General features: G+C 38.7%; 1 protein-coding gene and 1 long non-coding RNA gene across 19 annotated transcripts in view; one reads left to right on the forward strand and one right to left on the reverse strand.

Annotated features, from left to right (window-relative positions):
* The first annotated feature begins 764 nt into the window (after positions 1 to 764).
* LOC108880192 (uncharacterized) lies at positions 765 to 16,126 on the forward strand. 2 transcript variants are annotated; one of them, XR_001960434.2, is made up of 6 exons: positions 765 to 980; positions 2,728 to 2,869; positions 4,052 to 4,130; positions 5,138 to 5,199; positions 6,018 to 6,096; positions 16,043 to 16,126. It is a non-coding gene; the product is annotated as an uncharacterized LOC108880192 (long non-coding RNA). The 2 variants fall into 2 exon arrangements; XR_007809031.1 differs by lacking the exon at positions 765 to 980 and adding an exon at positions 1,242 to 1,393.
* Positions 4,072 to 27,477, reverse strand: part of LOC108880208 (adenosine receptor A1) — a 28,739-nt gene continuing 5,333 nt past the window's right edge. For 16 of the 17 annotated variants that reach the window (XM_051065928.1, XM_051065931.1, XM_051065929.1 and 13 more), the window contains exons 4-10: positions 22,558 to 22,766; positions 22,298 to 22,432; positions 21,968 to 22,152; positions 19,765 to 21,717; positions 16,174 to 16,227; positions 16,002 to 16,069; positions 5,608 to 6,108 (exon numbers count right to left, since the gene is read on the reverse strand). In XM_051065928.1, the coding sequence (XP_050921885.1) occupies positions 21,003 to 21,717; positions 21,968 to 22,152; positions 22,298 to 22,432; positions 22,558 to 22,737 (1,215 nt within the window). In that variant the 5' untranslated portion in view covers positions 22,738 to 22,766 and the 3' untranslated portion in view covers positions 5,608 to 6,108; positions 16,002 to 16,069; positions 16,174 to 16,227; positions 19,765 to 21,002. Of the gene's footprint in view, positions 4,143 to 5,607; positions 6,109 to 16,001; positions 16,070 to 16,173; positions 16,228 to 19,764; positions 21,718 to 21,967; positions 22,153 to 22,297; positions 22,433 to 22,557; positions 22,767 to 27,477 lie in introns of those variants that run through there. The other variant, XM_051065921.1, reaches the window with a different exon arrangement.

Raw genomic sequence — 27,477 nt, forward strand, 5'->3', positions numbered from 1 at the left:
CAGGTAAGATAGCAAACACATACACCCATAGCTTTTAGTATGCTGCAGAATGACAATACTATTCCATCTGTGTGCATTTAAACCAGGGCCGGTTCTACGCAGACATATATGAGGGGGCAGTCAGAAATGTGAAGGGAGCATCGTTGGAACACATCACGCTACAGCAGCAATTGTCTGGGGGAGTATTTTACAGTTAGTGGAGCATTTTTGCCTTTAACAGTGTTTTCTCCATGGAATTGTGTTATTAGCGACATATCCATCCCCCAACCTGGAGAAGTGGACTGCACTTTGTTAGGCCTCGACCCTGTGACCTGTCCAGCTCGGGTGTCCCACCCACCTCCACCTGAAGTTCCCGGGGATGCTGATCATCTTCTCCTCCATCACACACAGGCCAGTGAAGGACTGTTAAATAAATGGAGTAAAAAAGTATATTTATGTACCTTAAACCCACTATCAGGAGCAATAACGCTGCTGTAACTAACTACAGTGTACATACATGTTACAGGAGCAAGCTCATCAGCTCAGCTATTATAAATTACATGTGGCTCGTGTCCAGTTTGTCAGAAAACAGTCACAAATAAAGGAGCATGGCTGTACACCAGATCTTATAATACATCTTAAGCTCCTCTCCGTCTTTACCATAAACTGTGCAGTCTTCACGGTGGATGTATTTTAAGACCAATCAGAGGCGCATGCTAGGCGGACCAGATTCGGACGGCCAATCAGCGTTTTTCTGCCAATGTCGTCATTGGGAGCGACGTTTCTCGTCATTGGCTACGATCTTTTGGGAGGAGCGCCGAGAGACGAAGTCAGAAGAAGCCTCTGTTTGCTAGTACTGTGAGAAAATGTGGTCGCCGAAACAAACTCTGGATCCTTTTTGTCGTTAACGAAGAAGTCTGAATGCTAAAATAAACTCTTGAGCTGCTTTTTTTTGTCGAAAACGAGTGAGACTGGACGCTGAACACAACTTCGGTGCGAAGGTAAATCAAGCGGTTAGCGGCTAGCGTTAGCACTACTTTGTAATGATATCGTTTAATTATTTTATCAGTCATTTATATCGCTTTGGTATAAAAATGTCTTTTGGTCTTTATTATTATATATTTATTATCTGTTTTTTGTTGGAGTAAATGAGAGAATTAATTCAAAAATGCAGAACATATGTATGTTCTGTGGCAAAAGAGATTCGCAATAGTAGTAGAGCATCTTCCTGTTATCTGACGTATGTCGTCATTGGTCACGACGTGGCTCGTCATTGGTCACGAGCTTCTGGGAGGAGCTGTTCAGAGAGGCGAATCAGATATGAACCATGTTCGAATAATTGCCTCCGTTTGCCAGTAGTGCGGGGGAACGTCGTCAACGAGGTCCGGATGCTTAAACTTTTTGTGGGACGCAGGTGAGATGCTAAAACAAACTCTGGAGCTGTTTTTTGTCGAACACGGGTCAGATGCTAAAACAAACTCTGGAGCTGTTATTTGTGGAGCTGTTCTGCGGCGGCGGCGAGGTGAGGCTAATGCTAACACCCAGGTGTTGGCATTAGCCTAATGCTAACACCCGGGTGTTAGCATTAGGTGTTAGCGTTAGCATTGGCAGCAAGCGTTAACATTAACGTTAACATAAACATAGAGCGTTAGCATTAGCCTTATCGTTTGAGGATGTTTTTGGCGATGTTCCCTTTTTGGTATGTCTTTGTTTGTTTGGGTTGAAGTCTAATTGTGTTTCTGTGGCTAATGCGTCCCTGCCACGTTGTTGCCAACCGTTTATTAGTCTGTTTGTCTACAACTGTTTGCATCTCTGTACCATCACTAGCACGCCATTAGCATACCGTAGCATTTTACTGCTTCTTTGTAGTTTGTAGCTCCAGCTTGGTCATTTTAAGTCAGTTTATGGTGGATTATCGTCGTCACGTTCCTTCTAGTTGCGGGTCTAGCGGTTTTCAGTGTGGCATCAGATGGTAAAACAAACTCTGGAGCTGTTATTTGTGGAGCTGTTCTGCGGCGGCGGCGAGGTGAGGCTAATGCTAACACCCAGGTGCAAGCGTTAACATAAACATAGAGCGTTAGCATTAGCCTTATCGTTTGAGGATGTTTTTGGCGATGTTCCCTTTTTGGTATGTCTTTGTTTGTTTGGGTTGAAGTGTAATTGTGTTTCTGTGGCTAATGCGTCCCTGCCACGTTGTTGCCAACTGTTTATTAGTCTGTCTGTTTACAACTGTTTGCATCTCTGTACCATCGCTAGCACGCCATTAGCATACCGTAGCATTTTACTGCTTCTTTGTAGTTTGTAGCTCCAGTTTGGTCATTTTAAGTCAGTTTATGGTGGATTCTCGTCGTCACGTTTCTTCTAGTTGCGGGTCTAGCGGTTTTCAGTGTGGCATTGTGCTCATTTTGCAGTTTTGTTTTTTGCCTCTTTGGCGTTTGTATGTCTTTATATCTTTGTGGTAGTAATCTATCCATAGCCATTCATCGATCCCCTCACCATTTGTTTGTCGTGACTGTGACTGAAATTAGTATAAAAATGATATTAAAAATGGCTTTCCTCTCTGAGATCAGTGAAGTCATATTGTAGTAACATGATGATTTTATTCACCTCAAAAGTCAAAGTGTGATTGTTGGTTGCAGTGTTTAGTTTTTAGTGTTGTATTCTTCTACGCTGTTCAGGTTTTGGAGATGAACTATTCTTTATTAATGAGGTTCTTTGTTTTTCATGCCTTGTACTTGTGTTTTCCAGGTTTACTGGTTCAGCTGCTGCAGCCTGGACTACGAAGGGAGTTTAAGCCACTCTGATTTAACTCGGGTTATCAAGGAACGTCGGGGTTGACAGACGTCGGCTGCCTCGATCTGCGTTAACTACGGCGATGGTGAAGATGTCGGTAAGTTGAGTCAGTGTTGACTTAATTCTCAGATGAAGAGCGCACGTTAATTCTGTCGGTTTACAAGGAATTTAAAGAGACTGTAACGACACAATGTAAAACCGCGGTTGTCAACAAAGCCAGGGAGTCTGGTCACACGTTCTCTGGATTCTTAATCTGTAATATGAGTTGCAAGGACACGGAAAATATGTGATGATTTTTCAGATACTTGGATTACAGTCAACACGTGGGTCACATGTCTGAAAATGAGCTGTTACTCTCTGAATGATGATCTGCCTGGAACACTCTGGCTGTATATGTATGAATGTAATGCTGTTATGTTTAGTATGAACTTCATGTTAACAGTATTTCAGCCTCAGTGGAAATCTGAACCTGGATGAAATATAAAGATTCTATAAAGTGGTACACATTCATATTTCCCATCATTAATACTGCATGTTTTGGTTTGATATAGTAGTAGTGTCATTTAATATAGCACTGTCATCCAGTAGTCTTGTCTAGTCTGTTCTGCTGTTGTTGCTGTAGTAGTCTAATATAGTAGTGTCATTTAATATAGTACAGTCATCCAGTAGTCTTGTCTAGTCAGTTCGGCTGCTGCTGCTGCTGTTGTAGTCGTCTAATATAATAGTACTGTCATCTAGTCTGTTGTTGTCTAATATAATAGTCTCATGTCCTCTACTGTCTTGCATCTCTCCGCCAGTGTCTTCCACAAAGCTTACTGTGCGTCCCTGAGGTTCATTATCAACTACATTTACAACAGCCTGTCACATTATATTGTCTCTCAGGACACATTTAAAGGATTATTGAAATCAATAATATGCAACATTAATGATGCTAAATTCTGCTGCTTGACTGTGAGAAAGAAAAATTACAAATTTGAAAAATTAAAAGTGGAAAATGCAGAGCATGAAAAACAAAGTTTAAGTTTAAAGTTCACAGTAATGTACATGATTCCACGTGATTTCCCAAATATTTATTGTGATTGGTTCTTAAAGATGTAGTACTTTTTCTTGTCATATGTGACAGCCCATTTTCTGAGACACTCCTAATGTTTTGAAAATGTTGTGGTTCAGCTGTAATGTTGAATACTTTTCTGTGTTTTCATGGTTAAACTGTTGATGAGGAATAGGCAGTAGTGTATTGATCATTTTCCTCTGTATGTTTCTCTTTGATTTCCTCCAGGTGTCTCCACTTTGTCCACGATCACAGAGAGTCTTTGTACAATGAAGAAGTTCTTTGAGACCAGGACACAGGCCTCCAGGTAATTCACACACTGTCAAACACAGAGCACTGACATAAATTTTTTAATGTTCAGTATTCAGTTATGCAGAAGTAATAGTTATCCAAAATAGAAGTAAAATTGTCACCTTACAGTAAGGCATAAAATTGTCAAATGTGATTGTTATTGTTAAGGATCAGATTGAAAAACAATAACCACCACAAAGCAACACCCTCCCACCCCCGGCATAATGCTGCAATTTGCTTCATTGTCGATGTCTGTTCCAGTCTTTGAACCATCCAGACTGAGTGCAGAAATGCAGTGCTCAGCAGAAACAGAACCATGAACATTAGCTCTACGTCTTTTCTCCCACATCCACCTGATTAAAAACTAGTCAAATAAAAATTAGTTGATTCTGAAAAACAGATGTCGATTGTGTTTACCGTGTCGATTAATCAACTAATTGATTATTCGTGCCCATCCCTACTAGACATACACAACTAAACCAAACAAAATAATATCAATTCTACAAATAAAATATTGGAGTGAGTTGTTCATAAGTATGTTAATTTTAACTTGTTCAGTGTGTGATTTTAATAATAAATTTACAGTGTGTAAGAACCAGTTCTACACTTACTTACTTGAAGTACTTTAAATGTTCACCTTTGTAAATTTGAAATAAAAATGATGTATATGACCATCTGTGGTGGAGGAAATACTTTAACAAACGAGTTAAAGTCCTACATTCAAAAATGTATTTAACTGTTTATTATTGTTGTGCAGTTTGCAGTAACATACGTAATTAGTTGATAGACACAAAATTAATAATCATTTTACTTATTCCCAAATATTTGTTGTTATTGGTTCTTCAGGAGGTGATGACAATCAGCTGTTCATTTTCTGAGACAGCCTCTAATGTTTGTTACATGCTCTGGTTCAGCTGTTCAGTTGAATATTTATCTGTGTTTTCATGGTTAAACTGTTGATGAGGAATAGGCAGTAGTGAATTGATCATTTTCCTCTGTATGTTTCTCTTTGATTTCCTCCAGGTGTCTCCACTTGGTCTTCGTACAGTGAAGAAGTTCTTTGAGACCAGGACTGAGGCCTCCAGGTAATTCACAACCCACTTTACATCAACTGTCCAACACAGAGCACTGAAATTAGTTTGTTTATGTTCAGTATTTAGTGTATCAGAAAAGTGTAATAATGGAAGTAATCTGCATTAAAACAAAGTATATATGTACTGTACGAGTAATATGTATTAATAGAGGTAACATAAAAGTAATTAGCATTAGTTAGTTAAAGTAATCAGTAGATTTAGAAGTAAAATGTAATAAGAAAAACAGTAGAATGGTAGAGCAATCTAATATTAGAGGTAAAAGTAAAAGTAATTTGTAATATAAAAGCAATGCAGAAGTAACAGTGATCCAAAATATAATTCAAAATGTCTGTAAAGCATCACAAAACTGTTGTAAAATGTCAGCATAGTAAGGAGTCACTAAATGTCACAGTAACAAAATATTCTTTAGAAGTATTTATTTGAGTAACATAATCATAATCAGTCACAACAACAACAATAGAAAAGGGCATCATATATACAAGACTGTGTACAGAGTGATAGTTGGATTTGAGTACTGATATTGCACTGTTTGAAATAAGAAGTGAAATACAAGTCAAAGTAATCTGTTACTAGATGTAGTTTGAAACAGCAAAAGTTAAATGTAAATTAAGAAGTAGTATGTAATGGTAAAAGTAATCTAATTTTAGAAGTAACAGTAGAAGTAATAGTAATCCAAAATAGAAATAAGTCACTTTATAGTCAGGCATAAAAATATTTAGTTAAATGTTCAGTTTCAGCTGTAATGTTGAACTGTTGATGAGGAATAGGCAGTAGTGTATTGATCATTTTCCTTTGTGCGTTTACTCCAGGTGTCTCCACTTTGTCCACGATCACAGAGAGTCTTCACACAATGAAGAAGTTCTTTGAGACCAGGACACAGGCCTCCAGGTAATTCACACACTGTCAAACACAAAACACTATCAGGAAAGTGTAATAAGAGAAGTAATGTAGAAGCAATTAGCAAGTCAAAGTAATCTGTTACTAGATGTAGTTTGCAACAGTAAAAGTTCAATGTAAATTTAGAACTAATTTGTAATATAAAAGCAATGCAAAAGTAATAGTAAATCAAAATAGAAATAAAAGTCACAGTGTAGTCAGGAGTCACTAAATGTAACAGTAAAGTATTAAAAACTGTTAAAAACTGTCAGTGTAGTCAGGAGTCACTAAATGTAACAGTAAAGTATTAAAAACTGTCAGTGTAGTCAGGAGTCACTAAATGTCACAGTAACAAAATATTCTTTAGAAGTATTTATTTGAGTAACATAATCCTTTATCAGTCACAACAATACAAATAGAAAAGGGCATTATATATACAAGACTGTGTACACAGTGATAGATTGGATTTGAGTACAGCAAGTCAAAGTAATCTGTTACTAGATGTAGTTTGCAACAGTAAAAGTTCAATGTAAATTTAGAACTAATTTGTAATATAAAAGCAATGCAAAAGTAATAGTAAATCAAAATAGAAATAAAAGTCACAGTGTAGTCAGGAGTCACTAAATGTAACAGTAAAGTATTAAAAACTGTCAGTGTAGTCAGGAGTCAATAAATGTCACAGTAAGGTGTCAAACTGTCAGTCTAGTCACTAAATGTAACAGTACAGTAAAGTGTTAAAACTGTCACAAACAGGAGTCACTAAATGTCACAGTAAGATGTCAAATTGTCAGTCTAGTCACTAAATGTAACAGTACAGTAAAGTATTAAAAACTGTTAAAAACTGTCAGTGTAGTCAGGAGTCACTAAATGTCACAGTAAGGTGTCAAACTGTCAGTCTAGTCACTAAATGTAACAGTTAAGTGTCAAAAACTGTCAGTGTAGTCAGGTGTCACTAAATGTCACAGTAAGATGTCAAAATGTCAGTCTAGTCACTAAATGTAACAGTAAAGTATTAAAAACTGTCTCAAACTGTCAGTCTAGTCACTAAATGTAACAGTACAGTAAAGTATTAAAAACTGTCTCAAACTGTCAGTCTAGTCACTAAATGTAACAGTACAGTAAAGTGTTAAAACTGTCAGCGTAGTCAGGAGTCACTAAATGTCACAGTAAGATGTCAAACTGTCAGTCTAGGCATTAAATGTAACAGTAAAGTATTAAAAACTGTCAGTGTAGTCACTAAATGTAACAGTAAAGTATTAAAAACTGTCAGTCTAGGCATTAAATGTAACAGTAAAGTATTAAAAACTGTCAGTCTAGTCACTAAATGTAACAGTACAGTAAAGTGTTAAAACTGTCTCAAACTGTCAGCGTAGTCAGGAGTCACTAAATGTCACAGTAAAGTATCAAAAACTGTCAGTGTAGTCAGTAGTCACTAAATGTCACAGTAAGGTGTCAAAATGTCAGTCTAGGCATTAAATGTAACAGTAAAGTGTTAAAACTGTCTCAAACTGTCAGCGTAGTCAGGAGTCACTAAATGTCACAGTAAGGTGTCAAAATGTCAGTCTAGTCACTAAATGTAACAGTAAAGTATTAAAAACTGTCTCAAACTGTCAGTGTAGTCACTAAATGTAACAGTAAAGTATTAAAAACTGTCTCAAACTGTCAGTCTAGTCACTAAATGTAACAGTACAGTAAAGTGTTAAAACTGTCTCAAACTGTCAGCGTAGTCAGGAGTCACTAAATGTCACAGTAAGGTGTCAAACTGTCAGTCTAGGCATTAAATGTAACAGTAAAGTATTAAAAACTGTCTCAAACTGTCAGCGTAGTCAGGAGTCACTAAATGTCACAGTAAGATGTCAAAATGTCAGTGTAGTCACTAAATGTAACAGTAAAGTATTAAAAACTGTCTCAAACTGTCAGCGTAGTCAGGAGTCACTAAATGTCACAGTAAGGTGTCAAAATGTCAGTGTAGTCACTAAATGTAACAGTAAAGTATTAAAAACTGTCAGTCTAGTCACTAAATGTAACAGTACAGTAAAGTGTTTAAAACTGTCTCAAACTGTCAGCGTAGTCAGTAGTCACTAAATGTCACAGTAAGGTGTCAAAATGTCAGTCTAGGCATTAAATGTAACAGTAAAGTGTTAAAACTGTCTCAAACTGTCAGCGTAGTCAGGAGTCACTAAATGTCACAGTAAGGTGTCAAAATGTCAGTCTAGTCACTAAATGTAACAGTAAAGTATTAAAAACTGTCTCAAACTGTCAGTCTAGTCACTAAATGTAACAGTACAGTAAAGTGTTAAAACTGTCTCAAACTGTCAGCGTAGTCAGGAGTCACTAAATGTCACAGTAAGGTGTCAAACTGTCAGTCTAGGCATTAAATGTAACAGTAAAGTATTAAAAACTGTCTCAAACTGTCAGCGTAGTCACTAAATGTAACAGTAAAGTATTAAAAACTGTCTCAAACTGTCAGCGTAGTCAGGAGTCACTAAATGTCACAGTAAGGTGTCAAAATGTCAGTCTAGTCACTAAATGTAACAGTAAAGTATTAAAAACTGTCAGTGTAGTCACTAAATGTAACAGTAAAGTATTAAAAACTGTCAGTCTAGTCACTAAATGTAACAGTACAGTAAAGTGTTAAAACTGTCTCAAACTGTCAGCGTAGTCAGGAGTCACTAAATGTCACAGTAAGGTGTCAAAATGTCAGTCTAGTCACTAAATCTAACAGTACAGTAAAGTGTTAAAACTGTCACAAACTGTCAGTGTAGTCAGGAGTCACTAAATGTCACAGTAAGGTGTCAAACTGTCAGTCTAGTCACTAAATGTAACAGTACAGTAAAGTGTTAAAACTGTCTCAAACTGTCAGCGTAGTCAGGAGTCACTAAATGTCACAGTAAGATGTCAAACTGTCAGTCTAGGCATTAAATGTGACAGTACAGTATTAAAAACTGTCTCAAACTGTCAGCGTAGTCAGGAGTCACTAAATGTCACAGTAAGGTGTCAAAATGTCAGTCTAGTCACTAAATGTAACAGTAAAGTATTAAAAACTGTCTCAAACTGTCAGTCTAGTCACTAAATGTAACAGTACAGTAAAGTGTTAAAACTGTCTCAAACTGTCAGCGTAGTCAGGAGTCACTAAATGTCACAGTAAAGTATCAAAAACTGTCAGTGTAGTCAGTAGTCACTAAATGTCACAGTAAGGTGTCAAACTGTCAGTCTAGGCATTAAATGTAACAGTACAGTAAAGTGTTAAAACTGTCTCAAACTGTCAGCGTAGTCAGGAGTCACTAAATGTCACAGTAAGGTGTCAAACTGTCAGTCTAGTCACTAAATGTAACAGTACAGTAAAGTGTTAAAACTGTCTCAAACTGTCAGCGTAGTCAGGAGTCACTAAATGTCACAGTAAGGTGTCAAAATGTCAGTCTAGGCATTAAATGTAACAGTAAAGTATTAAAAACTGTCAGTGTAGTCAGGAGTCACTAAATGTCACAGTAAGATGTCAAACTGTCAGTCTAGGCATTAAATGTGACAGTACAGTATTAAAAACTGTCTCAAATTGTCAGCGTAGTCAGGAGTCACTAATTGTCACAGTAAGGTGTCAAACTGTCAGTCTAGGCATTAAATGTAACAGTAAAGTATTAAAAACTGTCTCAAACTGTCAGTCTAGGCATTAAATGTAACAGTAAACTGTCTCAAAATGTCAGTGTAGTCAGGAGTCACTAAATGTAACAGTACAGTAAAGTGTTAAAACTGTCACAAACTGTCAGCGTAGTCAGGAGTCACTAAATGTCACAGTAAGGTGTCAAAATGTCAGTCTAGTCACTAAATCTAACAGTACAGTAAAGTGTTAAAACTGTCACAAACTGTCAGTGTAGTCAGGAGTCACTAAATGTCACAGTAAGGTGTCAAACTGTCAGTGTAGTCAGGAGTCACTAAATGTCACAGTAAGGTGTCAAACTGTCAGTCTAGTCACTAAATGTAACAGTACAGTAAAGTGTTAAAACTGTCTCAAACTGTCAGTGTAGTCAGGAGTCACTAAATGTCACAGTAAGATGTCAAACTGTCAGTCTAGGCATTAAATGTAACAGTAAAGTATTAAAAACTGTCTCAAACTGTCAGTGTAGTCACTAAATGTCACAGTAAGATGTCAAACTGTCAGTCTAGGCATTAAATGTAACAGTAAAGTATTAAAAACTGTCTCAAACTGTCAGTGTAGTCAGGAGTCACTAAATGTCACAGTAAGATGTCAAACTGTCAGTCTAGGCATTAAATGTAACAGTAAAGTATTAAAAACTGTCAGTCTAGTCACTAAATGTAACAGTACAGTAAAGTGTTAAACTGTCTCAAACTGTCAGCGTAGTCAGGAGTCACTAAATGTCACAGTAAAGGTGTCAAAATGTCAGTCTAGTCACTAAATGTAACATAAAGTATTAAAAACTGTCAGTGTAGTCACTAAATGTAACAGTAAAGTGTTAAAACTGTCTCAAACTGTCAGCGTAGTCAGGAGTCACTAAATGTCACAGTAAAGTATCAAAAACTGTCAGTGTAGTCAGTAGTCACTAAATGTCACAGTAAGGTGTCCAAAATGTCAGTCTAGGCATTAAATGTAACAGTAAAGTATTAAAAACTGTCTCAAACTGTCAGCGTAGTCAGGAGTCACTAAATGTCACAGTAAGGTGTCAAAATGTCAGTCTAGGCATTAAATGTAACAGTAAAGTATTAAAAACTGTCAGTGTAGTCAGGAGTCACTAAATGTCACAGTAAGATGTCAAACTGTCAGTCTAGGCATTAAATGTGACAGTACAGTATTAAAAACTGTCTCAAATTGTCAGCGTAGTCAGGAGTCACTAATTGTCACAGTAAGGTGTCAAACTGTCAGTCTAGGCATTAAATGTAACAGTAAAGTATTAAAAACTGTGTCAAACTGTCAGTCTAGGATTAAATGTAACAGTAAATGTCTCAAAATGTCAGTGTAGTCACTAAATGTAACAGTAAAGTATCAAAAACTGTCAGTGTAGTCAGGAGTCACTAAATGTAACAGTACAGTAAAGTGTTAAAACTGTCACAAACTGTCAGCGTAGTCAGGAGTCACTAAATGTCACAGTAAGGTGTCAAACTGTCAGTCTAGTCACTAAATGTAACACTACAGTAAAGTATTAAACTGTCTCAAACTGTCAGTGTAGTCAGGAGTCACTAAATGTCACAGTAAGGTGTCAAAATGTCAGTCTAGTCACTAAATGTAACAGTAAAGTATTAAAACTGTCTCAAACTGTCAGCGTAGTCAGTCACTAAATGTCACAGTAAGGTGTCAAACTGTCAGTCTAGTCAAAATGTAACAGTTAAAGTGTTAAAACTGTCTCAAACTGTCAGTCTAGGCATTAAATGTAACAGTAAGTATTAAAAACTGTCTCAAACTGTCAGCGTAGTCAGGAGTCACTAAATGTCACAGTAAGGTGTCAAACTGTCAGTCTAGTCACTAAATGTAACAGTACAGTAAAGTGTTAAAACTGTCTCAAACTGTCAGCGTAGTCAGGAGTCACTAAATGTCACAGTAAGGTGTCAAACTGTCAGTCTAGGCATAAATGTAACAGTAAAGTATTAAAAACTGTCTCAAACTATCAAAGTCACTAAACAGTAAAGTGTTAAAACTGTCAGTGTAGTCTCACTAAATGTCAGCCTGTAAAAACTGTCAGTGTAGTCAGGAGTCACTAATGTCATGTCAACTGTCAGTCTAGTCACTAAAAGTACAGTAAAAAACTGTCAAACTGTCAGTAGTCAGGAGTCACTAAATGTCACAGTAAGGTGTCAAACTGTCAGTCTAGTCACTAAATGTAACAGTACAGTAAAGTGTTAAAACTGTCTCAAACTGTCAGCGTAGTCAGGAGTCACTAAATGTCACAGTAAGGTGTCAAACTGTCAGTCTAGTCATAAATGTGTAAGTAAAGTAAAGTCGTCAGTGTCACTAAATGTCAGTAAGGTGTGTCAAGTCACTAAATGTAACAGTACAGTAAAGTGTAAAACTGTCAAAACTGTCAGCGTAGTCAGGAGTCACTAAATGTCACAGTAAGTGTCAAACTGTCAGTCTAGTCACTAAATGTAACAGTAAAGTATTAAAAACTGTCAAAAACTGTCAGCGTAGTCAGGAGTCACTAAATGTCACAGTAAGTGTCAAACTGTCAGTCTAGTCACTAATGTCAAAGTACAGTAAAGGTGTAGTCAGTGTCACACAATGTCAGTCTAGGCATTAAATGTAACAGTAAAGTATTAAAACTGTCTGTCAGTGTAGTCAGAGTCACTAAATGTAACAGTCTGTCACAAACTGTCAGTTAGTCAGGAGTCACTAAATGTCACAGTAAGGTGTCAAACTGTCAGTCTAGTCACTAAATGTGTAAGTAAAAAATGTCAAAACTGTCAGTGTAGTCATAAATGTCACAGTAATGTCAAACTGTCAGTAAAATGTGTAGTAAAGTGTTAAAACTGTCTCAAACTGTCAGCGTAGTCAGGAGTCACTAAATGTCACAGTAAGGTGTCAAACTGTCAGTCTAGTCACTAAATGTAACAGTACAGTAAAGTGTTAAAACTGTCAAAACTGTCAGCGTAGTCCACTAAATGTCACAGTAAGATGTCAAGTCAGTCAAAATGTCACAGTAAAGTATTAAAAACTGTCAGCGTAGTCAGGAGTCACAAAATGTCACAGTAACAAACTGTCAGTCTAGTCACTAAATGTAACAGTACAGTAAAGTGTTAAAACTGTCACAAACTGTCAGCGTAGTCAGGAGTCACTAAATGTCACAGTAAGATGTCAAAATGTCAGTCTAGTCACTAAATGTAACAGTACAGTAAAGTGTTAAAACTGTCACAAACTGTCAGCGTAGTCAGGAGTCACTAAATGTCACAGTAAGATGTCAAACTGTCAGTCTAGTTAAATGTAACAGTAAAGTATTAAAAACTGTCTCAGTCAGTACAGTAAAGTGTTAAAACTGTCAGTGTAGTCAGGAGTCACTAAATGTCACAGTCAAAAACTGTCAGTGTAGTCAGGAGTCACTAAATGTCAAAGTCTAGTCAAAATGTAACAGTACAGTAAAGTGTTAAAACTGTCAAACTGTCAGCGTAGTCAGGAGTCACTAAATCACAGTAAGGTGTCAAACTGTCAGTCTAGTCACTAAATGTCACAGTACAGTAAAGTGTTAAAACTGTCTCAAACTGTCAGCGTAGTCAGGAGTCACTAAATGTCACAGTAAGGTGTCAAACTGTCAGTCTAGTCACTAAATGTAACAGTAAGTAAAGTGTTAAAACTGTCACAAACTGTCAGCGTAGTCAGGAGTCACTAAAATCACAGTAAGGTGTCAAACTGTCAGTCTAGTCATTAAATGTAACAGTAAAGTATTAAAACTGTCTCAAACTGTCAGCGTAGTCAGGAGTCACTAAATGTCACAGTAAGGTGTCAAACTGTCAGTCTAGTCACTAAATGTAAAGTACAGTAAAGTGTTAAAACTGTCACAAACTGTCAGCGTAGTCAGGAGTCACTAAATGTCACAGTAAGGTGTCAAACTGTCAGTCTAGTCACTAAATGTAACAGTAAAAGTATTAAAAACTGTGTCAGTCAGTAGTGTCAGTCAGTCAGTAGTCACACTAAATGTCACAGTAAGGTCAAACTGTCAGTCTAGTCACTAAATGTAACAGTAAAGTGTTAAAACTGTCACAAACTGTCAGCGTAGTCAGGAGTCACTAAATGTCACAGTAAGGTGTCAAACTGTCAGTCTAGTCATAAATGTAACAGTAAAGTATTAAAAACTGTCACAAACTGTCAGTAGTCAGGAGTCAAAATGTCACAGTGTCAAGGTGTACAGTAAAATGTCAGTGTAGTCAGGAGTCACTAAATGTAAGGTGTCAAACTGTCAGTCTAGTCACTAAATGTACAGTACAGTAAGTGTTAAAACTGTCTCAACTGTCAGCGTAGTCAGGAGTCACTAAATGTCACAGTAAGGTGTCAAACTGTCAGTCTAGTCACTAAATGTAACAGTACAGTAAAGTGTTAAAACTGTCAAACTGTCAGCGTAGTCAGGAGTCACTAAATGTCACAGTAAGATGTCAAACTGTCAGTTAAATGTAACAGTAAAGTATTAAAAACTGTCTCAAACTGTCACTAAAGTTACAGTCAGGTAGTCTCACTAAATCTGTTAAAAACTGTCAGTGTAGTCAGGAGTCACTAAATGTCAGCAAACTGTCAGTCTAGTCACTAAATGTAACAGTACAGTAAAGTTAAAACTGTCTCAAACTGTCAGTAGTCAGGAGTCACTAAATGTCACATAAGGTGTCAAACTGTCAGTCTAGTCACTAAATGTAACAGTACAGTAAGTGTTAAACTGTCACAAACTGTCAGCGTAGTCAGTCACTAAATGTCACAGTAAGGTGTCAAACTGTCAGTCTAGTCATTAAATGTAACAGTAAGTATTAAAAACTGTCAAACTGTCAGCGTAGTCAGGAGTCACTAAATGTCACAGTAAGGTGTCAAACTGTCAGTCTAGTCACTTAAATGTAACAGTAAAGTATTAAAACTGTCTCAAACTGTCAGGTTCAGGAGTCACTAAATGTCACAGATGTCAAACTGTCAGTCTAGGCATTAATGTAACAGTAAAGTATTAAAAACTGTCTCAAACTATCAGCGTTAGTTCAGGAGTCACTAAATGTCACAGTAAGATGTCAAACTGTCCAGTCTAGTCATAAATGTAACAGTACAGGTAAAGTATTAAAAAACTGTCTCAAACTGTCAGTGTAGTCAGGAAGTCACTAAATGTCACAGTAAGGTGTCCAAACTGTCAGTCCTAGGTCACTAAATGTAACAGTACAGTAAAGTGTTAAAACTGTTCTCAAACTGTCAGTGGTAGTCAGGAGTCACTAAATGTCACAGTACAGAGGTAGTTAAACTGTCTCAAACGTCAGTAGTCAGTACAGTAAGTTAAAATGTCTAAACTGTCAGCGTAGTCAGAGTCACTAAATGTCACAGTAAGGTGCTCAAACTGTCAGTCTAGTCACTAAATGTAACAGTACAGTAAAGTGTTAAAACTGTCACAAAACTGTCAGCGTAGTCAGGAGTCACTAAATGTCACAGTAAGGTGTCAAACTGTCAGTCTAGTCACTAAATGTAACAGTACAGTAAAGTGTTAAAACTGTCACAAACTGTCAGTGTAGTCAGGAGTCACTAAATGTCACAGTAAGGTGTCAAACTGTCAGTCTAGGCATTAAATGTAACCAGTACAGTAAAGTAGTTAAAAACTGTCACAAACTGTCAGTGTAGTCAGGAGTCACTAAATGTCACAGTAAGGTGTCAAACTGTCAGTCTAGTCATAAATGTAAGTACAGTAAAGTATTAAAACTGTCAAACTGTCAGTCAGAGTCACTAAATGTCACAGTAAGGTGTCAAACTGTCAGTCTAGTCACTAAATGTAACAGTACAGTAAAGTGTTAAAACTGTCACAAACTGTCAGTGTAGTCAGGAGTCACTAAATGTCACAGTAAGGTGTCAAACTGTCAGTCTAGTCACTAAATGTAACAGTAAAGTATTAAAAAACTGTCAGTGTAGTCAGGAGTCACTAAATGTCACAGTAAGATGTCAAACTGTCAGTCTAGTCACTAAATGTAACAGTACAGTAAAGTGTTAAAACTGTCTCAAACTGTCAGTGTAGTCAGGAGTCACTAAATGTCACAGTAAGGTGTCAAACTGTCAGTCTAGGCATTAAATGTAACAGTAAAGTATTAAAAACTGTCTCAAACTGTCAGTGTAGTCAGGAGTCACTAAATGTCACAGTAAGATGCCCAAACTGTCAGTCTAGTCACTAAATGTCAAAGTACAGTAAAGTGTTAAAACTGTCACAAACTGTCAGTCTAGTCACTAAATGTAAAAAACTGGTTGGACTTACAGATGAGTTTGTGTGATCAATGCGTGTTGTTGTCTGTGCAGGAGGAGAAGACGACAGCAGCTGAAGACCTGAAGTGGATGAAAGAATGAAGCTGTTAATGAAATAAAAGAGCTCCACCATCTAACTGCTGTAAACTGTGTTGGTTTCCTGTTGTTCAAGTGAAAACACTGACCTGACAGCATCTTCATGTCTGTCTCTTCCCTCTGTGATGGTTCCAGTTTGAATCCTGTGGAGAAAAACACAGCAAACATGAATGTAAAGATGTGACTCTTAACACGTCAAAATAAAAGCACAGAGTTTCTGGGTACTGAACTTCAAACTGTCAAAAGATAGAGCAGTAAAAGACAGGAAATCTACAAAGAAACCAGAATGTGAACTAGGTGGATCTGGACTCATCAGAACTTGTCCAAAAGTTACATTTGTTTTCTACACAAAGACAGAAGACGCTGCTCATATTCACACAACAGCAATGGATGGAAAAGTCTGTTCAAATTTGAACTAAATTTGGTTGAGAGAGGGGGAAGGAGACAGACAAAATTAGAGAAAGAGACCTGATATTTAAATTCTTCCTTTTCTTTGAACTGTACATTCATGAACTATGTAAATAAAGAGTTAAGTTTTTTGTGACAAATCAAACTATTCAGACTTCAGATCAGTTACTGAAAATCTATAATGTTGGACAGTTTGTGAATTACCTGGAGGACTCAGTCCTGGCTCAAAGAACCTATTGACTAATATTTTCTGATCTAGAAAATTCAATATAAACTGTCTCTTTAAGTATAAATTTATGTTATGCAAAGGTTGGTTTTGCCTCCGCTGTTACAACGATGAAAGACTTACTAAGCGTTCGGTAATGTGACTAAGCGTGGTTTGATCGCGTGAGTAGGCTCGATGCTGCCTAATAGCAATTAGTGCAACTCTAGAATATGCCGTACAACGGCAGAGTACCGTGAAACAGCACTGTGATAACAGACCAATACCAGAACAGATGCGTTTATCTCAAAGTTGTTTACCATGTGGCAAAAAATGACATCCTGAGCAATCAGTTTGCAGTTAACAGATTTACTGAAATCTCTAAAAGCCCCTGATTTTGAGAGAAACACAAGTTTATACAGACACAACAAATCCGTAAACAACATGGTAATTGCCACAGAAAAAAACTCTTGACCAAAGAGCTAGATGACAAACTCAAAAGAAGTGTATGTCTTGGTCTAATAATTGTTGAAATTGAACATTACAGTAGACAAAAAGCTCATCGTGGAAAATGAGGGGGAAGGCTGAAACGTGATGCCTGAGTAACTACAACGTTCACTTGGGAACAGCACACTGCATTTAGTGGTTGATGGCAACAATGCGCGGTTTCATTGTTGTTTAAATGTGGGGTATTATCTGGCTATTTAAACATATGTCCGTTAGTTATTCTATAAGGTCGGAATTCTGGAATATTCCCGGTCATAATGGCCGTCAAAAAAGTCTAGTGTAAAATCAGTCATTATACCGCTGACGCCTTTATGATTAAGACTTTAGACTAGAGAGTTTTCGTCAAAGAGCGTGGCCTTGGCGGCGCCTCAAATTTACTGTTGTTAACGCTGACATCCAGGTATAAAGCGGCCAGGTACAGACGCAATATAACACAAAATGACCACAAATAGACACAAAACGATGACAACGACATGACAGACCGCTATGAAGTGAGTTGAAATGACCAGGATAGAACACAACAATACAAGGAGATGCAAGATGTCGGTAAAGTGACACAAGGGATTTAAACGGACTATCAAGAGCTCCTTGGGTTTTCGCCCGTCCACAACTCGTTTCCGTGACTGAAGTCTTAAGAAACACGAACACACTCTTACCCATATGATAAAAACGCTAAACAAGAATGCTAATGCTAACGCTGTCAGGCACGCCTAAGTCACGGAAACACAAACACACTCTTAGCCACATGATAAAAACGCTAAACGAGAATGCTAATGCTGTCAGGCACGCCTAAGTCACGGAAACACAAACACACTCTTAGCCACATGATAAAAACGCTAAACGAGAATGCTAATGCTAACACTGTCAGGCATGCCTTAGTCTCGGAAACACAAATACACTCTTACCTACGTGAAAAAAACGCTAAAAGAGAAGGCTAATGCGAACGCTGCCAGGCACGCCCAAGTCACCACTCTCACCCACGTGACAAAAACGCTACAGGAGAAGGCTAATGTTAATGCTAATGCTATCAGGCACGCCCAAGTCACGGAAGCACAAACACACTCTTACCTACGTGATAAAAACGCTAAAAGAGAAGGCTAATGCTGTCAGGCATGCCTTAGTCTCGGAAACACAAACACACTCTTAGCCACATGATAAAAACGCTAAACGATAATGCTAATGCTAACGCTGTCAGGCACGCCTAAGTCACGGAAGCACAAACACACTCTTACCCGCGCTATAAAAACGCTAAAAGAGAATGCTAATGCTGTCAGGCACGCCTTAGTCTCGGAAACACAAATACACTCTTACCTACGTGAAAAAAACGCTAAAAGAGAAGGCTAATGCGAACGCTGCCAGGCACGCCCAAGTCACCACTCTCACCCACGTGACAAAAAACGCTACAGGAGAAGGCTAATGTTAATGCTAATGCTATCAGGCACGCCCAAGTCACGGAAGCACAAACACACTCTTACCTACGTGATAAAAACGCTAAAAGAGAAGGCTAATGCTGTCAGGCATGCCTTAGTCTCGGAAACACAAACACACTCTTACCTACGTGATAAAAACGCTAAAAGAGAAGGCTAATGCTAACGCTCGCCCGCTAGCTAGTTAGCTCATTAGCCTTACCTTAGCGCCGCAGGTGTGTTCACATCCAGTCTCACTCGTGTTCGACAAAAAATAGCTTTAAAGCTTGTTTCACATCCATGCGTCTTGGGTAATTGAGTATTTTCACAGGACTGACAAACCGAGGGAAGGGTTCCAACATTGCTTTAAATCTGTTTTCCAACTTCGTTTCTCCGCGTTTCTGCTCTCCTTCCAACAGGTAATTTTCCGTTGAGGACACACGGTGTGGCCAATGAGAACACACGCAAGCCAACAACGGCAGACAAATACGCCAATGGGGGGGGGGGCATGATAGCATCACAGACACGCATACAGAGGGAGACAGCGCGGAGGGATACAAAGCTGAGATGTAGAACTTGTATCTCTTTGGTCAGAGTTTTAAACTACTGCCATTAACTGCGTTAACTTTTAACACCTTCTTTGTTTGGATAATTTATTGAAATGTGTTTTCTTGACTTCTAAATTTGATTTGACGGGGCAATACATTTGTTTAGGGGGGTACTGCCCCCTCTTGCCCCTGTATAGAGCCGGTCCCGATTTAAACTGTCAGTGCCATGCAGAAGAATTCATTTAACTTTTACATTGACAAGCATACAGAACACTCGTGTTCTTGATGTAAAATGTGAATTATTACGTAAATGTATAAAAAGAAAAATGAAAACATTAAGATATAATTGTGATTTTTCTTTTTTGTAAGTGGAAAATATTTGCACAAAATCTCCTAAAGCATTCTTTTAATACCACTGAATTTAGGCGTACTTTAAAAAAAAATTTAAAGCAGCTCTAATAAAGTTCATATGAACAATGGATGAAATTGCTATATAATGTGAATGTGTCCCCTCAGCTGCACAGTTTGTGTCTAATCAGTCATCAACAGCAGCAGACAGCAGTGTTAGTCAAACGTTTTTTACACAATATTTTATTTTAGTATATTCACCTTTAGAAAATGTCTTCCTGTATGATTGGTCCATCCAGGTGAAATACTGGTCTTAATAAAATGTGACAAATTCCATTTGTTAGAGCTCCTCTGTTAACAGTCAAATCTTGTTTAGCAGATGTAATGATTAACAATAAATATTTTGTGTAGTTTGAAGCTTATTTATCATTAGCATTGAAACCTTTTTAAATGGTCTACACATGGTTTGCAAATGATGTAAATCGAAATCTGCAAAGCAATATAAGCAACTAACAATAACCCCTAGTGGCACAAACTATCTGATCCAATGTCTTCTACAGTTTGGTTCAAGCAAACAACAATCACCCATCAGCCGCAACATTAAAACCACTGACGAATGAATTGAGTAACATTGATCATTTCCTTACAGTACAATATTCTGGGAAACCTTGGGTCCTGACATTCATTTGGATTTTACTCTGTTAGTACCACCCACCTAAACATTGTTGTAGACCAAACTGGATGTTGGGAGTTTGGAGGCCAGGTCAACACCTCTGTCTTTGTTCCTCGAGCAGTTTCTGTGGTGTGGTGGGAGCAATGTCCCACTGGGGAGGCCCCTGCCATTGGGGAGTATTGTTGCCATCGCGTGCTTGGTCGACAACAATGTTTAGTAATGTGTCAAAGTAACATCCAGATGAATGTCAGGACCCAAAGTTTCACAGTAGAACATGATAAAATGTAATTTTAGTCACATTAGCGGTGTGGCTACACCAGTGTTATGCAGAATGAAATATGTCAACAATCATTAGATGGATAAACCAGTCCAGATATTCATGTTCCACCCCATTGAATTGTTATAACCTTGGTGATCCCTTGACATTTCTTCTGGTGCTTCATCAACTTTTACTTTGCCTCATACTTCCAAATACCTGCATAGCTAATGACATCCCTGTCGGCTTTAAAAAGAGACTGAATATTTGATTCGCATTTGTGTGGTTGCCTGAAACATAACTCCAAATAAAAGCTAATATAACTTTGTGGGCAAGCAGGGCAACTATTTACTCACACATCAACTTTATAATATGATAATATGTCAATGTTAATTTTACAGCTTGTTGCACTGCTCCCAAGTGGCTAAAAAACATTAATGCACAAATTTTTTTTTTTATTTTGGTCATGATTGCATGACAGAAATTGCATTTGGTGCTTGTTTGTTCTAATCGAGAGCAACGTGATTTGTAGAACTATTTGCTGTTGTGACCCCCAGTGCTTCTCTACTGTCATTTTGGCCTGATATTCCACATTCCTCTCCACATTCCTATCAGAGTGTGTCGGAATGACCTCATCCTGTATGCGTACAGGATAGGGTTTAGGGCTGAGTTGGCATGGGAAAGTAAAATGGCTCCAAGTGTAAGAGACATGGGGATATCACATTGTGGGCAGAGCAGCAGGACACAGTTAATGAGGTGAATAGGCAGCCAGCAGACCATGAAGAGAAACAGGACCAGGAAGAGGGAGGTGGCCTTCCGCACCTCCTGACAGGTGTGGGTGCTGGATTTGGCCACATTGGTCTCTCCCAGATGGTGCTCAGTGGAGGCAGAGCTAATGCTTGTAGATATAGCTGAGGCGATCTTGAACTTGTGCTTTGTAAAAACAGCGGTGGTCTCAGTTTCAATAAGGGACCCACTGCCAAACTTTTCCTTGGGTTGTCTGCTCGTTCCTTTTCCTGTCCCCAGGTCTGTTTCCTCTTCTATGCTTCCTCCTACACCCGAACTCCCAGTGTCCTCTGTCCCAGTCCCACTGCTCCCACAGCCAGGAGCTCTCATGCTCTTTGCGGTTCCCCTGGCCACAGCAATGCGCCTGACTTGGCGGCGAACGGTGAGGAAGATGCGGCCGTAGATGATGAACATGGCCACCAGAGGTACCAAGAGGCAGCAGAAGAAGTTGAAGTAAACCATGTAGCTCATGTCCACCACACAGGTAAAGATACAGTAGCTGGAATGAGAGGCCAGGATGAGGACTGGGGCACAATTGGGGGAAAATCTTTGGTCTATATCTTCCCATACATTCATTAATCATTGATGAATCAGTTCACTCTTTCATTCATTCTTCTACCCAGTCATTCAGTGATCTATCCAGTTATGCTATTTCTCTGTATTCTTACAATTCATTCCTCTATCAGCACCACTCCCTCATTCATCCATTCATCTGCCCATCATCCCTCCACCCATCCTCAACCTCTTACTCAGAGTCTGCTGGTTGTCTTTGCCAATCCATGAGTGGCACAGAACCAGAGATGGCCCCAAGGCCCCAGGTGACCAGCAGGGCCAACTGGGCGTTCCTGGGGCTCATCATGCGCTGGTACTGGAAGGGCAGAAGGATGGCCATGTAGCGTTCTGCAGCCACTGCTAGCAGGCTTAAGATGGAGCTCTAGAAGAGAAAAAACATTTTTTTAAAATCGTCCCATAGGGCTGTATGCAGAAAAAGTTTAATCTTGGTATTTGAATTACCAGAATAAAAGGGAACTTGTATATATGGGCAGGTTATGGATGAGCCACTGGTTAATTCTTTGTACCTGAGTGAGTACCATCAGGATGCTGAGCAGCACTAGGCAGAGGGGAAGGTTATGGCGAGGTTGACCCAGGTCTGTCAGCACTGCACAGGGAATGGCCACCAGGCCCACCAGGATGTCTGCCACTGCCAATGATAGCTTGAGACACACAATAAAACACACTTTATTCTCATTTAGATATCTGCTTGCTATTTTCAAAGATACATTTTTGAAGATTGTTAAGAATTCCACTTTTCATAGAGAGATGGAACAAATTTCCTTACCAGAAAGTAGTTGGTGACAGTGCGAAGCTTCTTGTTGCGAATAACAGCCAGGCAAACCAAGAAGTTTCCAATGAGGGCCAGCATGGCAATAATGAGCTCCATGGCAATGTACAGCCCTTTAAGACGGGGTTGGTATCCATACGGCATCTCTGCCGTACAGCTATTAGGAGTTACATTCATGACGAGAGGGAGACAGATTCCACGGTCACCTAAACAAAAGGTATAGGTTGTAAAAAATTCCAGTCTTTGAGCTACATAGTAAATAACCTGTTAAATAATAAGCCAACCCAAGTAGAGGGTGCTAAAGAACTAAATGACACCCCACCACACCACCTGTCATGATAGCTGCATCCACTAGGGTGTCATGACTGGCAGTGACCAGACCAAACACGCTCAACCCCCTGGACTCACTGATACGTCCCATTGGAAGAAATACTTGCAGTTGCTAACACAGCTTTACTTATCCCCACTACCACCATCACAGGCACCAATGAACTTGTATCTTTTAACAGTAATTGTGGAGATACTTAGTTATAAAATCAAGACTGTGACATGAGAGAGTGTTGTAATTCCCAGCTGCAAAGGAATAATAGCATAAGGACAGAATCACCCAGACCTGAGACTGAACAATACTGGAAGGACATATACACACACCAGAGGCTGGTGGACCTAGAAGCAGACCAGAGCAACCTCCCAGAACAAGAACCAGTCAATATCAAAGGATAGACATCCAATGATGAGTTTAAGGCATGAAAAGCTCCAGGACCTAACATGATCCACTCCTACTGGCTGAAGAAGCTAACAGCACTCCATGATTGTCCAGGCAGCACAAATGAGCAAGGCACTCACCCTGACAGACTAACACAGGGCAGGACAATCCTGATCCCCGCAAGGGTACAGCACCCTCAAACTACTGGCAGATAACCTGCCTCTTCACAACATGAAAGCTCCTCTCAGGCATCATTGCAGTTAAGATAAGCAGATACATGAGTCAATACATGAGCAAAGCTCACAAGGACATTGGAAACAACACCAGACAGTGAAAGCACCAGCTACTGGTTGACAGAGCAATCACCCAAGACTCTAGGACTTGAAAGACCTCAGCCCTGCCTGGATTGACTACAAGAAAGCCTACGACTCAATGCCCCACACGTAGATATTGGAGTGCTTGGTACTATACAAGGCTAATAGTGCACTGATAACGTTTATCAAGATCAAACTCAGGTCACTGCAACCTGACATGCACCTAACCTGGTGAGTTACTGGTGCACCCCTACCATGCTACTATAGTTTCATCATTTCATTCATCATATTATATATATTATATGCTTGCTATGAACATCACATACCCTATGTTTTCTCTTGGCAAGGAAAGACATGTTAATAGAGTTCAAGATTTTACCTATGTATAGGTAGGTAGATAACACATACCATACATATGTATTAGATAGATACAGTATGCTGGACCATAAACAAAGAGTGGGCAATAGGTCAGGGCAAATATAAACTTTAGTTTCATTTTATTTTGGAACACAAAGACAGTCGTATGCGTGGGGTGTGCCTCTGCAAAAGAGCTCCCACACTGATTACACAGACTGAATTTAGCACAGTGGGGAGGGCTGAGATATGAAAAGAGCAAGGAGCAGTGGTTATTGTGAAGCTCAGCCTGTGGTCTTTATGCTGACCAACTGAGCAGTGAAAATTGGTCCTGATAAGAGACAAAAACAATGACACACACACACACAGACATATACAAGAAGCGTGCAGACCTGACTATTCCCTATTTACACACACTGATAGGGATCCTGCCTGTTGCTGTGCACATGGGTAAACAGATAGATACTGTGAACTAAACAGACTCCACAAATAAACTCACTGTAAATCAACACTATTCCTTTTAAATATGGAGGTCTGAATTTCCCTGTCATTCCAAGCAAAAGAGACAGAATGAAATGAGAAGCTGGATGAGTGAATAGGGAGTGTACAGAAATTTGGGAGGGAGGGTTCAACCCTATGTTTGGCTTTTTAAAAAAGCAAGTTACAGGTTGTGTTATGCATGCATCACATGTAGAGCTGAATTATTCAATAAATGGATTATCATACAATTAATTGGCAAGTAATCAGTTAATAATTTTATTCATTTTATCAAGCAAAAATGCCAGATATTGTTATGAACAATAGGTGAACCCAGCCGCAGGGTACAGACTCAGTTCAGATGATCAAGTGAAGGTTTATTGGTCAGTCCAGTAAACGTGCAGAGGGCAGAGGAGGGATGGCAGTTGGCAGAGCAGTGAGCGGGGTGATGAAGCACAGGTTTGAGGGAGGCTGGAGACCAGTGAAGCTGAGCTGGTTTGGGTGGTGGGTTGTGTTGTGAGCGTGGCAGGCAGAGAGACAAGCAAGGCAAACAGGCAAGGAGGCAAACATGCAGTGATCCTCGGGCACACTGAGACAAGAGTTAGTGTGGAGAAAACACAAGGAACAAACTCGGAATACACAGTTCTAAGCAACATCAAACATCAAATACCAAACTGGCTGAAACTACAAACAGGCTGGGGGAGATCTACTGCCGGACGGATGAGGAGTAGACAGACTGAAGATCAGTGGTGGAGGATGCACAGGAGACACAGAAAAAAAGGGGAAAACACAAGAAACTGAAGGGATAAACTAGTGGCTGTAATTCTAGGCTAGGCTAAAGGTATAAGTAATTATTTAACTGTACAGTATACCTACTATACATAGTGGGTATATATAACCACTATACATTGTGGGTACATGCTAACTCTGTCACATTTCATTTTATCATAACTCTGTTCTAATGCAGATTAAAGAGAAGATGGCTGCTACTAGATATACTGAAAAAAACAAACCAAACAAAAGCCTCCCTCTTACAAGAAATAATCTATAAAGATTATTATCTGTCATTTTGTAAAACTGATATTTTCTTCCTACTAGCTGGTACAAATTAATGGTAATTATCTTGATGAAACTTGTGATTAGATCTCACAAGAAAAGAGTGAAATAAAATGTGGGCATAAAAATATCAGAACACCTTCTCGCTAAAGGAAAAATTACATAACCCTGCTCCTTTTCTTTCTCTTCCTCCCTCTAAATAATAAGTTTGACCAGTCCCTCAGAGACTGTGACAAAAGAACTAAAAATGGGCAAAATAAGACAAATTACTGGAAGTATGAAGTATTTTGCTGGATGAAGTAGTTTTTTTTTTTTTCCAAAATATTTTTATTGAAAAATACAGTAAAATGTTTCCAATTACAGGGATACAGTTATCCTTTTTTTTAAATATACATATATGCATATGTAAACAGTCACATACACACATACACAAACGAAAATGAACAAAAACACACTATGTGAATACCCCCCCACCCATACCCCAACTCAGCACTTCTCGACCAATACGCACACTACTGGTTATTTATGCGATATAAAATGTACCACGGTAATAGGCAGAAATTCAATCAGGTAGTACCTCTAAATTAGTGAAATAGGAAATAAAGGGTTGCCATTTGTGAAAAAATTTGACAGTACATTCTCTTAATGTATATTTAATTTTCCCAAGCTTTAAAAAAAACATGATGTCTTTAAGCCACCGGGAGATAGAAGGACATTTAGCAGACTTCCAATGTAACAATAATAAACGTCTTGCAAGTAAGGATGGTTGGAGATTTACACCAAGAACAGTTGACATAATGATAAAATAACCCGCCCAAAAATCTTTCAGACCGGGACAAAGAAAAAACATGTGGCTGAGGTGACAAGGAGAGCCATGACATTTATCACATTTGTCTTCCACTTCCGAATATAGTACAGACAGTCTAGACTTGGAGAAATGCACCCTGTGTAAGACCTTAAATTGAATAAGTCCAAGACGTGCACAAGAAGTGGTAGATTTTACCCTCTCTATGGCTTGTTCCCAGGAGTCCTCATGTATTTGTATTCCCAGTTCACCTTCCCATGTACACTTAAGTTTAACATCTGAGTGGTTGCTAAAAGCCAAAATAATATTATACAACTTTGAAGTGAGTCCTCTGTGATGAGGAGTAAATGATAACATTGTTTCCCATTGCTGTTCTGGCGGTACAGAAGGGAAATTAGGGAAACACTTAGCAACAAAAACGCGAGTTTGAAAATAGCGAAACAGATGACTAACAGGGAGGCCGTAGCGAGATGACAAATTGGCAAAGCTATCAAATACACCACTTACATATAAATGTTTGAATTGTGTAATACCCTTGTCATGCCACGTTGAAAATGTTGAGTCTGAAAGTGATGGAGGAAATAGATGGTTGTTATTTATAGGACTTGAGGAAGATGCAGCTACAAATTTAAAGTGCCACCTAAATTGAAACCAGATTTTAAGTGTGTTAAGAACCACTTGATTCTCAGTATATAAAGAGGGTTTTGTAGGTAAAGAGGAATAAAGTAGAGCAGGTATGGAAGATCCCTTACAGGATGATAGTTCCAATTTACACCAAGAGGGTCCAGAAGATTTTAACCAGTAGCAAAGTTTATGGATGTGAGCAGCCCAATAATAGGCTTGGAAATTAGGTAGTGCAAGTCCTCCACTAAGTCTGCATCTCTGAAGTAAAGACTTACGAACTCTAGGTGACTTCCCACCCCAAATAAAAGAACATATTATCTTGTCCAATGAGTCAAAAAAAAATGTTTAGGTAGAAAAAGAGGAATTGACTGGAATAAAAATAAGAAGTTTTGGTAAGATATTCATCTTTACAACGTTAATCTTGCCGATTAATGAAAGGGGGAGGTTACCCCATCTTTGAATAGCAGATGTAATCTTTGAGATTAGTGGAGTGAAATTAGCTGATGCAAGGCTGGATAAAGAACGAGTCACATTAATACCTAGGTATTTAAACCCTGATGGACTAAAGTGAAAAGGGAAAT

This window comes from Lates calcarifer, linkage group LG7_2 (assembly GCF_001640805.2).
Source record: "Lates calcarifer isolate ASB-BC8 linkage group LG7_2, TLL_Latcal_v3, whole genome shotgun sequence".
NCBI classification, from domain to species: Eukaryota; Metazoa; Chordata; class Actinopteri; family Centropomidae; genus Lates; species Lates calcarifer.